This window comes from Drosophila arizonae, chromosome X (assembly GCF_054131065.1).
Source record: "Drosophila arizonae isolate 15081-1271.41 chromosome X, UAZ_ARI_1.0, whole genome shotgun sequence".
In the NCBI taxonomy this organism is placed as follows: domain Eukaryota; kingdom Metazoa; phylum Arthropoda; class Insecta; order Diptera; family Drosophilidae; genus Drosophila; species Drosophila arizonae.
The window spans coordinates 26,689,592-26,702,877 of record NC_142927.1 but is presented as its reverse complement, the minus strand read 5'-3'; the positions used below and the strand labels follow the sequence as shown (position 1 = coordinate 26,702,877).

The 13,286-nt window shown below is 40.2% G+C and overlaps 2 protein-coding genes and 1 long non-coding RNA gene across 4 annotated transcripts; 2 read left to right on the top strand and 1 right to left on the bottom strand.

Annotated features, from left to right (window-relative positions):
• Nucleotides 1-3,410: 3,410 nt before the first annotated feature.
• Nucleotides 3,411-5,628, top strand: LOC108618673 (pH-sensitive chloride channel 2). Its single transcript, XM_018014774.2, has 3 exons — nt 3,411-4,207; nt 4,274-4,780; nt 4,844-5,628. The coding sequence occupies exons 1-3, from the start codon at nt 3,781-3,783 to the stop codon at nt 5,524-5,526; spliced, it is 1,617 nt and encodes a 538-aa protein (XP_017870263.1). The 5' UTR covers nt 3,411-3,780; the 3' UTR covers nt 5,527-5,628.
• Nucleotides 3,744-7,872, bottom strand: LOC149268080 (uncharacterized). Its single transcript, XR_016271206.1, has 2 exons — nt 7,062-7,872; nt 3,744-6,946 (listed from the first exon to the last, which is right to left on the bottom strand). It is a non-coding gene; the product is annotated as an uncharacterized LOC149268080 (long non-coding RNA).
• Nucleotides 5,768-12,622, top strand: LOC108618674 (uncharacterized). 2 transcript variants are annotated; one of them, XM_018014775.2, is made up of 6 exons: nt 5,768-6,398; nt 7,867-8,241; nt 9,589-9,721; nt 10,293-10,477; nt 10,546-11,125; nt 11,288-12,622. In XM_018014775.2, exons 1-6 carry the CDS (start codon nt 6,360-6,362, stop codon nt 11,560-11,562), a joined length of 1,587 nt encoding a protein of 528 aa, XP_017870264.1. In that variant the 5' UTR covers nt 5,768-6,359; the 3' UTR covers nt 11,563-12,622. The 2 variants fall into 2 exon arrangements, with proteins under 2 accessions (XP_017870264.1, XP_017870265.1); XM_018014776.2 differs by lacking the exons at nt 5,768-6,398; nt 7,867-8,241 and adding an exon at nt 9,268-9,427.
• The last annotated feature ends 664 nt before the right edge of the window (nt 12,623-13,286 follow it).

Genomic DNA, 13,286 nt, shown 5'->3' with positions numbered 1-13,286 from the left:
CTAATTATGTAAAAAATGTTATAACAAGTATTTGTAACTTATATATATTCGGGTAAGTATTCGAAAAATATTTGTATTACTTTTAATAATAAAATCGAGCATGGCTAAAGAAACTGAAACTTTAGTCTAACTTCAACCATTTATAAATATATATAATAAATATAATTTAAAAAGTATTACATATATATTATTTATCATTCATGTGTTATCAGATATGATATGAAAATAGATATGATATATCACATGTCTAAGATTATATCGTTGTATTGCATGTCTTATATAGATATATATCTGTTCTGCCACTTGTCATTCGTAGGGTATGTCTGTCTCATATATAATATATACTCAACATATTTATATGTCTGTCTTGTATACAATCTTTGTTTCCTAGTTGTTGTTGTTGTTGTTGCTGCTGATGTTTTCATTTTGGAAAATTGAAATGTATGAATTTGCATGAGTTGGCTGCACCACACACAGCCCCGCCCCCAAACGCCCCCCATGCGCAACCGCAAAGAGCGTTGAGGCAGAAAAACTGCACTGCCAGCCAATCAGAGACGGAAAAAAAGACAAAAAAAATCACACACACACACACACCAAAACCAAAATAAAAAGTTGAAAAAAGAATAGAAAAATCGAAATATATATGAGCACAACTAGGAGCACAGCAATCGGATATAAACGACTGAATAATACCCTACAAACTTTTTAATATTTCTTATTACCTATAATGCGAACAGCAGAATATATACTCTATATATTTAAAAGTCTTATTGACAAGAAAGTATAAGATATCATCTTGCCACATATATCATATTATTAAGGTACAATGAAACAGATTATTGCAATCTTTCAGGGAGTATCCGCCCTAAAAATCCATATGAAACAATATTCAATACCAGGATTTCTATAGAGCAGAATATTCCGACGCTTATGGGCAAATCCAAAGGAAGAGTATTAGATTATTTAAATGAAACGAACATCAGAATTATAGGTCTTATGAGATAATTTTAGAAAATTTACATGCAAATTTTAAAGTACAAAATAGAAACAGGAATATTGAGGATAACTTTTGAACTATATACAGTATTTAGTATTCTAATATTTCAAAGAAAATCTCAAAAGAAAAAATCCCAAGATCAAATAAGAGTGCTATGAGCGGGAGGGGTAGGGTATACCTGACTAGGGTATACCCAGAGTCCTGCGCACAGAAGCCATTGCAATCATTCCACACTTTTGTATGCACACATATACATATGTATGTATATACATATACTTATGTATGTATGGTAAATGAATTTTGAACTAGCCCATGTACTAGATACAACTTCTTAATCGAATCAAAGCGATCGATCGCAATCCAGATATCTAGTTCTAATATATGAAATATAATTTGGGTGGTCAGAAGAAAGATATTCAAAATTGGTCTATTCACGGGAGTAAATATGCAATCCCTAGTTTATACTTATAAGCGTGAACATATGTACATACATATATAATGCAAAAGGATACTGATTACGAGAACTAAAGATCTAGATATTAGATAGAGTATGGATATAGGATAGATAAAGCACATTTCTCGGATCTGCTTACATGACTTCACTTTCAGTAGACTACACCACTCACTGCCAGCTGCCACCTGCATATATCGATATTTCGATAACACATAGCCCATATATCCTTTACATAACCGATGGCTACAGAGATGTCCTTTTCTATACACTAGCTAAGCATTATTCTCTCTCTCTTTCTTAAGACACTACTACCAGGTGGAAAAGCCTTTCAACCTGTGGTCGTGGGCGTGGTCAGACGCGAATATACTCGTAATGCCAAGCAAAACGAATATGCCTCACGTGCTGAACGAACAGAGCATCTGTGATGCATAAAGTGTTCAGATTCGCGTACAGCTTGCGGCCCAAACAAAAGCGTCGATAAATAGCGATGCAACAAAAAAGAAAACTGTGAAAAAATGTAACAAATAATCGACTTGTTTGATTTACGAGCAAACTCACAAATTGGGGGCGGTGGCAGATCGCATCATTGTGGCATAATCGCAATCAAAATAAGTAGCTGACTGCTGGCTATACCCAGTCCCAGCCCCAGCCACAGCCCCAGCCCCCATCCTCGTCACAGTCCCAATCCCAATCCCAGCCTCCAGCATTAAGGGAAATTGAAATTCAACCTAATTGCGGGAAATTTACAACGCAACTTAACAGCTGACAGATTTCGGCTTTCGCTTAGGGTTTTTGTTTGCATCAGCGGCAGTGGGAGAGGGCGGAGGGAAGGTGGGAGTGGGAGTGGAAGCTTTGGTCTTTGTGAAAGGTTTTATTTTTTTACAGTAAGCGAAAGGGGCATATTGGCTCGTTTAATGCATTTGGTTTCCTCTTGATATGTGGGCTCTATGCACTCGTATATATCCTAGCTATAAACAGGTAACTTTTTCCAGCTCTTCGACAGAAACTCTTTTGTTGAGCAATGTAATATATTCTCATAAATATGTTATATACAACATATTCATCAGCTTTTTTTTTGCCAGTCATATAACAAAATCTTGAAGGTATTGTATAAGAAGAAAGACAATAAGTTCAAACCAATAATCCTTAAACAGCAGTAAGAGACAGGGTATCTGCTAGTCATGTCACAGACAATTGAAAATATTATGCAAGAAAAATAAGACTTATATGCATGTATCTAAAAGACAGAAAAAAAAAAAAAAACAACTATTTTTTCTTAGCTTTTTTTCTTGACTATGCAATACTCCCTGAGCAGCAGTAAAAAACAGGGTATCTGCTATTCAAGTGACTCGTGGCACTAATGTGAACGAGCATCAGACAGTCGATTGCGACCGACTACAACACTCTAACTTCATTTTTATCATTTTTTTTCTTTGGGGGTGGGGGAGGGTATTCATAAATCTTGGCAGACGCTCATAATTCATGCAGCACTCGACGATTGGCAGGCCCGATGGGCGGAGGGATTCGGTTGGGGTTTGGGCACTTTCTTGGCAATAAGCTCAACTTGCTTTCTTACCAATGACAACGCGCAGCAGCCAATGACAAGCAGAGTGAAAAAGAAAACCAACCAACAGTTGGGGGTGGGGCGTTAAGGGTTAGGGCATTTCATGAAGAGGGTGGGGTGTGGCGGTGAGGGGGATGGAGCTTAGTTGAGCAAACAATGCAAAAAAACATTTCTATGCTCTGGCCATATTTCTTCCGACGGTTGACAAGTTGTAAAGTGCATAATGAAAGCTTAAAGCAGGATACCAACGAATTAAATATTTCTTTATTCATGGCGGATTTTCTTGCAATAATTTTTTTTTTTTTTTTTTTATTTACAGAGCAACAATGTACAATTTATTCAGATAAAATTCATCAAAGGTTTTTACATACATACCAGGATATCATAATATAATATGTCTAGTTCGATAAGCATTATATTCTACTTGACAACGAATAAAATATAATAAAACAAGTTCAAAATTTATTGCGCGCCCACAAAATAAATTTGAGAGACGCCATCTATCGACGCGCTTGCTTTCGGCACCATCTAGTGAATACCTACTCTCGGGAACGCCATCTAGCGAGCATTTGCACATAGTTCTGTTTTTACACCACGGCTGTAACGACCAACATTATCGGCACAGCGTTGCTCAGCTATCGATAAGCTTTGGCGCTATTTTCTGCAAATCAAAGAGCTGTTCGCACCACTAGTGTTAACCGTTATTGAGGCAACTTTTTGCCAACTCATTTTATTCGAAATTGTTGTATTCAGTGGATTGTCGCCATGTATTTGTCAATTATTATTTCCATATTGTTCAACTGTATGCGCCTCGCTCTAAGCGCCATCGACGACGACTGCCCATCGCTGGCAAATGGTGACAACTTATCGCAGACGCAGTTGCTCGATCGCCTAACACATGGCTGTCGTTATGATCGCCTGGAGCGTCCCGTTACTTACACAGAAGATGGGGCACGTCTGCCGGTGGATGTGTATATGCGCGCTTATATCTATTTTGTGCAGAATTTGGAGGCACACGATTTGCAGTTCAAAATATTTGCGTTGCTGCAAATGCGCTACTTGGATCCCCGTCTAAATTTCCGCCACGTGGCACCCAAACGCTTACAGCCCATTTTGGGGGAGCAGCAGTTGCGCGACAACATCTGGCTGCCACACATATTTCTGGCCAACGAGCGTGACTCCAGTATTTTGGGCAAGTCATTCAATCTCTGCTTACTAATTTTTTTTAGGATAATAAAGTTCTATACAATTATAATAGGCACCAAGGAGAAGGATATATTGACATCCATATCGCCGGATGGAACTGTCATTGTCTCGTCGCGCATCAAGGCCACACTCTATTGCTGGCTAAATCTCAAGAAATTTCCATTCGATGAGCAGTACTGCTCCACAGTCCTAGAAAGCTGGATGTATAACACATCAGAGCTGGTGCTGCATTGGGAACAAAGGCGGCCCATTACATACGACCCGGCATTGCACTTAACCGAATTCCTCCTGCAGCGCTCCTGGTCCAATGAGACGGTGATTAATGCAGACTTGAGCGACTTGCGTCACGGCGCTTTTGCCGGCAATTATAGCTCGCTGAGCTTCACGGTGCACCTGACGCGCGTGGTGGGCTTCTACTTGATGGACTACTTTTTGCCCTCGATGCTGATTGTGGCTATTTCGTGGGTATCTTTCTGGCTGCAAGCGGATCAGGCGCCACCTCGCATTACCCTGGGCACCAGTACCATGTTGACATTCATAACACTGGCCTCGGCACAAGGTGACGTAATTTAATAATTTATTAATTATCTTCAATTTTTTGAACTCTTGCGTTGGCATACAGGCAAAACCTTGCCGAAGGTTAGCTATATAAAAGTGTCGGAGGTTTGGTTTCTGGGGTGCACGATCTTCATATTCGGGAGCATGCTGGAATTTGCTTTTGTCAATACCATTTGGCGGCGTAAACGCAACGTACCCGTCCGGAAGCTCAATAGCCGACATATTCTTAAGTCGACGCTCTCACCGCATTTGCTGCGTAGGCGCAGTCACGCCCGGTCGCGCTCCTTTTCGGGTATTTTGCGGCAAATGGAGAACAGCTCGCTGGGAGGCAATCAGCCGTTTAATAACTATTTGACTGTCAATTTGCCAATCACGACTATAACAGAGGGCCAAGTGATGAACCAGAATTCAGATCGCAAGCGCAAGGGCAGTCTCGATATGCTCAGCAGCGGCACCACTAATCGCAGGCTGGACGTAAACTTTGTTGAAAGTGCTTTGGGTGCTGCTGCTTCGACGGCTACTGCGTCGGTTTCCAATGCAGTCAGCATGGATCTTCCCGATTTTAGTAGCAATAATAATTTGTTGGGCGAGGAGTTTAGCCATGAAGAACAGATTGCTTCCACTGGTTGGACAACGCTTACACCACAAGAAATAGCCATATGGATTGATAATCGAGCTCGTTTTATGTTTCCGTTAGCATTTTTAGCATTTAATGTGTTCTTTTGGTCGTTCGTTTATTGCATTTAAATTGATTTGTCGTTATTTCTATTTAAACACCAAATTGTATGTTTGTTAGCGATTTTATTTCTATATTCGTTTAATTAAATTTTACTTGTTTCAAGTTTCAAATACCGCGCTCAAATTGTACAACACTTGAATCCAGTGTTGGCTAACTAGAAATATCTTTTTATTCGTTCTGTGAACAGAGATGACAGCTTGTTTGTCTATAGCGTTGCGCAGTGTGTCAAAGCAGTGCAGCTATAGTGTCGACTGGCTTCATTTTTTTTTTTCTCAAGCGTACACACACAACTAAACAATAACATCGGGGGCCCCAAAAACGCTCGTTCGCTCGCGACCGACGACGACGGACGAAAAACCTTCGTCGTGTGAATGGTAAATGAAAAAAAAAGAAAAAAAGTAAAGTGCAATTTTAACCCTACGCCAAAATAAAAAGGAGAAAAAAACTGCATAGAAATTAAGCAACAAAAACATCGCAAGCGAGTGCAAGTGGCAAACATAAACAACAGCAAGAACAAGAACTAAACAAACGCAGATCGCTGTCTCTGTGTGCGTGCGCTAACTTGTGTGTGTGTGTGCGTGTATATGTGTTACACTGTGTTGTTATTGCATCGGTTAAAAAAAGAACACAAGGTAATTAAAGCTTTTCGGATGCGTGTAAATGCTAACCGGTAAAGTTAGCCGATCCCACTCCCCTTGCCGCTACATGCGCTTCGTCAAACAAAAACAACAGAAACAGCAGCAGACGCCGCATCAGCAGCAGAAGAAACAATAACAATACCGCAAGACGCAGCGAGCACGTTGTCCTGCCCCTGCCCCTACCGCCAAACTGGAGCAGAGCCATGGACACCATTTGTAGGCTGTGTTTTCAGACAGCAACGGTAAGTGCAAGAAAGAGTTCAAAGCGTAACTAATAAATTCACACATACACATGCACATGCACAGGCATACGTATGCATGTGTGTATATTTAGTTAGCGGGCGCAACAAGCAACGCACTTTTTATATGTGTGTAGTTTGTTATTTCTATTGATTTTTTGTCTCTTTTTGTTTTGTGCAGTAGGGGGGGGGGGGGGGGCGACACGATAAAAATTGAATTTGTGCGCGGATTTTGCACTGGTGCTGCCACTGCCGCTGCCGCTTCATTTTGTTGCTGTTAGCGCTGGTGCTGCTTCTGCTGCACCATCGTCGGCAATTGGGTGGGGGTTGAAAAGCGCGCGCAGAACACGGCGCGACCCTAAAGGCAAAAGTTTAGCTCGCGCACACGCATACAAACACATACACACACACACTCACATACCTAAATGTATCTATGCCTGTATATAGAGCATATGTGTGCGTGTGCTTTGTTACCTCCCTGCCCGCTCTGCCCTCATCTATTGCGGTCGTTTATTTTTAGCCAACTCAGCCAAAGTTGCTGAAGCCGCCAACTTGAAAATAAAATAAAAATTAAATAAAACAAAACATATAAAAAAAATTGTACATATAAATATATACATATATTTGTACATATGTATGTATATTGAAAAAAATATATATTTTTACATTTCGTTTGTGCGCAGCTTTTCATTCGACTCCTTTTCAACAAGAGCACAAAACGAAATAATATGAAATAAAACAAAATGACAAAAATTCCGCCAAGATTACAGCGGCGTACGCTGCAAGGGGTACAAGTTCGTCGTTCAGGTGCAGATGTTCGTCCACATTACAGACAAAGCCCAGCTTTAAGGTGCGGTACAAAGCAATGTGCATATGCGCACATTTACACAGAAATGCTTGCATACATACACATACAAATTTATGATCGGTAGCAACAATTGTTGCTGTAAGCGTAGCTTTCTGACGTCACGTTGGTGATACCCCGTGCAACGACGCCACTGTGCCGTTCACAGCAAAACAAAACAAAAACGAAAGAATAACAACGCTGTAGTCGGAAAAAAAACATGAAATGAAAACAACAAACCAACGCTGTCGTCAGTGTATGTATGTGTGTATGTATGTATGTGTTGTTATTATTGTTTGGTGCTGGCATTTCTGGGCGCACGTGTGTGTGTATATAATAATATATAAATACATATGTAATAGTATGTGTGTATGTAGTATGTATGTATGCACATCTGAGTGCGAGAGCTCCTTGGTTGTTATTATTAGGAGATGACGATGGAGGGGAAGCAGTGGAGTCTGCCTCAAAAAAAAAATCAAGCTTTATTATGTATCATATTTTTTTAAGATTTTTTCTTTTTTGTTTTTTTACCAACACACTTTCTTTTTTGCTTTTCAAACACGCCAATTGGAGTCTCATTTCTAATGATCTCTTCTTTATTTCTGTTTCTCTTCGCTCTAATTACAGTTATTCCAAGTGCCCGGCTATAGCATACCCACGTGCGTGCGCTGCTCAGAACAGTTGACAAACAATTCGAACTTCCATCAAGCGGTGCGAGTGCAGGACGGCGCAGCCGCTTCTGTAGCGGCCGCTGCAGTAGCCGCTGCTGCTGCCGCATCAACAGTAGCTAGCGAGAGCGACACGGTGGCGGCACAGCTGACAAACGGCAGCGCTGTAGCTGCTGTGCTGCAGCTGCAGCAACAGCAACAGCAACAACAGCAGCAACAGCAGCAGCAACAACAGCAACAACAACAGCAACAACAACAGCAGCAACAACCACAACAACAATTGCAATCATCAAGTTCTTCCGAGAATCTACAATCGCAGGACGATTCTGAAGATGTAAGTTTAAACAGATGAGCGAGAGTGAGTGCAGGAGAGAGCGCGCGCTAATAGAATTGCACAGTGGCAACAGTGTTGAATAACGGCACAAGCACGCACACACACTCACAAAATAACTGCAATATTCCTGGCGTTGCACTTGTCCATTGCTATGTTGTTATTGTTTTTTTTTTTTTCTTTTCTTCCCCTACACTGCAGATTACACTGGCAGTGAATACTTGTATATGTATGTATACATGTATATATACACATCCATGTATGTTTTGATATATATATATATATATATATATATATATATATATATATATATACTTACGTACATACATACATATGTATGTACATTCATAGTTCGTTTCCTTCTTCTTTTGCTTGCTTGCTTCTTTATGCCTTGCTTGTGCCTTGCCTTTCTTTTTCACACCGCTGCAATGAGAATATTGGCAACAGCAGCAACAACATCAACAGAAAATGCCCTACATATTTTCTGTTTGCGTATTCGGGCGTAACAAGTGACAATAGACGACATTGTGCTGGAGATCTATTGTCTGAACATTGTTATTAATTTTGTGTTATTTAATTTGTGTAAACATATATTTGTAGATATGCATTACTGTTGTTTCTGATAAACTGTCTTCTAATCAGCTGATTTCGGCATTTTGTTGGTATTCAAGAAGCAAATGTGTGAATGCAGGGTATGCACACTTCGTCATCACCGACTCTTGTCTGTTTCTTTTTTTTTTTTTTTTTTTTCTTTTTGTGTTGCCTTTATTTTTATTTTGTTTTGTTTTTTTTTTCTTTTTATTTTTTTTTTTGTTTTTTTTTTCTTTTTATTTTTTTTTTTTTTATTTTCATTAATATCTGCGCTGTTTGCTTGCCTTTTTCTTGCTTTGCTTTTCACGACGGCAGCGGCAGCAGCAGCAACAACAACGACAACGACAGCAACGTCAGAAGCAACTGCGACGCCAACGTCGACTGCACGACGTTTTTGTGCGCTGTGTAAAGCGAAAAAAAATTCATTTTCAGTTGACGCTTTTGTGTGGGTGTGCGTGGCACGCAAAAAAAAAAAAAAAAGGCAATACACAATTTAGAAAAAATTTATACATTTGCAATTAACAAATACTTCTCAAGTCGCAAGAAATTTGCGCATAGAACTTAATTCGCTGCCATTTTGACCGACAGCTTGTTGAGCGTAAGTTAGTTCAGCCTCTCTGGCTACATGTGTGCTTGTGTGTGCGTGTGTGTCCCTGTGCGTGAGTGAGTGTGACACTGCAATTAGCAGAGCTTCAAAGCTCTCAACACCAAATTCAACACTAACCGTCTCGCTTCCGCTCTCGCTCTCATTTGACGCAGGTGGATCTGATATTCAACGAGGAGGGCTCATGCCCGCTGTGCAACAAAACCTTCTCTCGGAAATCCTCGCTCATGACGCACATACGCAATCATTCGGCTGAGCGCAAATTTGTGTGCAGCTACTGCCACAAAGGTGAGTACAACAACAATAACAACAACAACCCAGTTCACCTGTTCAAGCCGAGCGCATAGCTTTATTCAAGTCAAAACATACGGTGATCATTCGATATAGAAGCCAAATTGATCAGACAACTATATAATAAATATGTATGCATACATACATATGCAGTATAAAATATGTATATACGTATATACATACAGACATACATATATACACACATACATACATACATATAAATCCTAAAATTTTTGTTTTATATTTAAAACTGTGCCGATAAGAATATTTACACACATACATTTTGTTGTTGTTCTTTTTTAAAATAAATATGTAAATAAATAAAATGTTATAAGCTTTAAAATAAGTTCTATCTTAATGAAAGTGGGAATCGGGCTAAAATGTTTTTTTTTTTTTTTTTTTTTAATTTTAGTGTTATATATATTGTATTATATCTTGATTTAACTTCTATATAGTATTGATTGAAGAACAGCTACATATAATCTCTGCATCTTCTCTCTTTCTCGGTCTTTTTGTCTTTCTCTCTCTCGCTCTCTCTCTCACACACACACACTCTCAACCTCTGCAGGCTTCACGCAAGCCGCAAATTTGCGCAATCACGAACGCATACACACAAATGATCGGCCGTATCAGTGCGTGGACTGCGGCAAGACCTTCACTCAAATCACAAATCTTAATAATCATCGACGCCTCCACACCGGGGAGCGTCCCTTTGTGTGCAATGAGCCGGAGTGTGGACGCAGCTTTGCGCAGGTGAGTAGCCCGGCTAATCTATAATTCATAGTCATTAACCTATTTGCTTTGGTCGTTTACCCTGGCAGGTGACCAATCTGAACAATCACATGAAGTCGCATCACAAAGTGCAGCAGTACTGCTGCAACGTGTGCAGCAAGAAGTTCACGCAGGTCACCTCACTGAACCAGCATCTGCAGGCGCACGCCGGCGTCACCGGCTACTATTGTCCGCGGTGTCCGGAGAAGAACTTCAAGCTGCAGTCGCAGCTGCATACGCACATGAAGACGCATGGCTTGGCCTTTCCCTATGAGTGCAGCAAGTGCGATGAGAAATTTCTGCAGCAGTCGCATTTGGATCAGCATCTGAAGATGCACGACGAGTTCAAGTTCAAGTGCGATATATGCCCCAGCAGCTTTAACCAGGAGTCGTTGCTCAAGAAGCATGTGCAACGCCATGTGGAGGGTCGCTACCTGAACTGCCCGGTGGCCAATTGTGCCGAATCCTTTGCGGTGCGCCAGCATCTATCGAAACACTTGCTCACCAATCATTCGCATCACGAGCTGCCGCCGCCGAAGCGCTCCAAGAAGACGATCACGCTGCAGTCGCCCCAGCAGCCGCTGGCGATGATCGGACAGCCCCTATCGCTGCAGCACACGACAGGGCAGCGTAAGTGCACTTAGTGTAGTAAATCAGACGACATTTAAATACCCTGTAAATGCGGGGCATGTCTGTTTAGGTCTCCAATTGACAACGTCACTATTAATTTAAATGAATTTACTTAGCTATATTTAATGCATACGAAAATATTAATTTATTTTTCTTTTGCAGGTGGCAGACCGCCCAAAAACAAGAATAAGACCTCACTGGCAGCCACGGCAATTAAAATAGAGATCAATGAGCCGTTGCATAGCCAGCACATCATCAGCAGTGCCAGCGGCCTTTCCATACACCAGCAGATCAATCAGCATATGCAACAGCAGCAGCAGCAGCAACAACAGCAGCAGCAACAGCAACAACAACAGCAGCAGCAGCAACAGCAGCAGCAGCACCTTCATCTGCCCATGGGTCAGGCGGTCAAGGCGCGCTTTATACCCACTAAATAGAAATTAGTTAGACGCGGCGTGCGTGAGCGAGATAAAGAGAGAAAAAAGAAAGCGAATGAGTGAGAGTGAGAGATAGAAGAAGAGAAAGAGATAGAAATACAGATGTAGCTAGCTACTCAGTGGCGTTTTCGATCGATCTGGCGTGGCTCCACGCCCTCCCCTGCCCCTTATCCTAACCCCAGCTCAGCTCTAGCAATAGTTAAAATACAAAAATTAATAAGACTAGTTTTCAACAATATGCATCACATATCCTTCAAGCACATACATAGCCAAACGTACATATTTACACGCAAACATACGATACATAAACAATATGCAAATTATGTTAGCCGATAACCGATACTAATAGGGAAAAAATAGAAACCGATAACCGAGTAAATTAATTGCACAAGTGATGGCACCCTCCGCACACACAGACGCCATCTGGCGGCGGCGGCGCGCATCGGCTGAGGCTGCTGGTTCGGTTTAGTCGGCTCCTCGCGCATGACGTAAAGGACGCCGCAGCTCTTGCGCCAATTGCGGCTGTCAGCTGGACGCCTGCGCCTAGCGCCCGTTCCGTCACTTAAACAAATCAAACCAAATATTTAAATCAAGAATCAAAGCAATACTTAAACCGTTTTTAAGCAAAAAGAAGACAGACTAAAAAATTTATACATACATACATACATGCATACATCATCAGGCAGCAGAGATCATTGGGCAGCACCAGACGAGCGGAGATGTAACGTATCGTCGCACGCATCGTCACGTCACGTAATGTAACGTAACGTTAAGCAACAACAAACAATTGTAACTTAAATCGAATTAAAATCTAATAATTAAGTGTAAAGATGTAACAAGCAAAGCAAAACAAAGTAAAAGTGCATAAACAAATTCAAATTGAAAAAAGAAACACGCAAAAAAAATGAATATTAAAAAAAAAAAAAAACGAAAAATACTTACAATTACAAGTAATTACGTATAAATAAATCCATTTAATTTGATATGTATTTTAAGCAATTAGTTTAAGTGTTTTTATTTTTTTTTTTTTAATAAAACTTAAAGAAATTATGATAAGTTAGCCAAGTGTTTGTCTCTATATGCAAAGGAAGATTTATGGAACTAATTTTATTTAATGCTGAGAACTTAAACTTTGAAGCATGGGCGTTACCGACTGCAGAGTACCCATTCAAGGCCCAGGTTCATTTTCCGATTTGCCACATCCTCAATTGGTATATATTATTTTGGTATATATATTATGTGCAATCAATTGATGTCTAAGATAAAGGAATCTTTCTAATTCCAGAGATTCAATGTCAAGTCTCTAGCGTTGATAGCGGCGAAATGGTTGACGGTCATAGGGACAGGGGGGCGGACAACAAGACAGGCAATGGAGAAACCCAATATACCCATTTCACTTTGGTGAATGAGCATACAAAAATAGATCTGAATTAGTAAGCGTTTTGGTCACTCGAAGGCATTATTCCCTAATTTCCAGGCAGCTTGAGCAAATTTCTTCTTTATTCGTTATCTCTGGTAATTTTTTGATTAATATTTATATTAAAATAGTTTAGTTTGTCTCTTTTAAAAGTATTTTCTTTTCATTTTATTTTTGAAAGCATTTTCGTTCTCCTCTTGGCTTTTATAAATTTATTATTTTGAAATTTTTAATTGATATACTTTTAAATTTCAGTGGTAAAATATTTGTTCCTTAATAATCCATATAGTATCCATGCCTTATATAA

Bases quoted from the DNA above. Each gene is read 5' to 3' on its own strand.
- LOC108618673 (XM_018014774.2), top strand. From the start codon at position 3,781: ATGTATTTGTCAATTATTATTTCCATATTGTTCAACTGTATGCGCCTC. The intron at 4,208-4,273 runs GCAAGTCATTCA...CAATTATAATAG, and splicing joins GCGTGACTCCAGTATTTTGG to GCACCAAGGAGAAGGATATA. The intron at 4,781-4,843 runs GTGACGTAATTT...GTTGGCATACAG, and splicing joins AACACTGGCCTCGGCACAAG to GCAAAACCTTGCCGAAGGTT.
- LOC108618674 (XM_018014775.2), top strand. From the start codon at position 6,360: ATGGACACCATTTGTAGGCTGTGTTTTCAGACAGCAACG. The intron at 8,242-9,588 runs GTAAGTTTAAAC...CATTTGACGCAG, and splicing joins CGCAGGACGATTCTGAAGAT to GTGGATCTGATATTCAACGA. The intron at 9,722-10,292 runs GTGAGTACAACA...CAACCTCTGCAG, and splicing joins GTGCAGCTACTGCCACAAAG to GCTTCACGCAAGCCGCAAAT.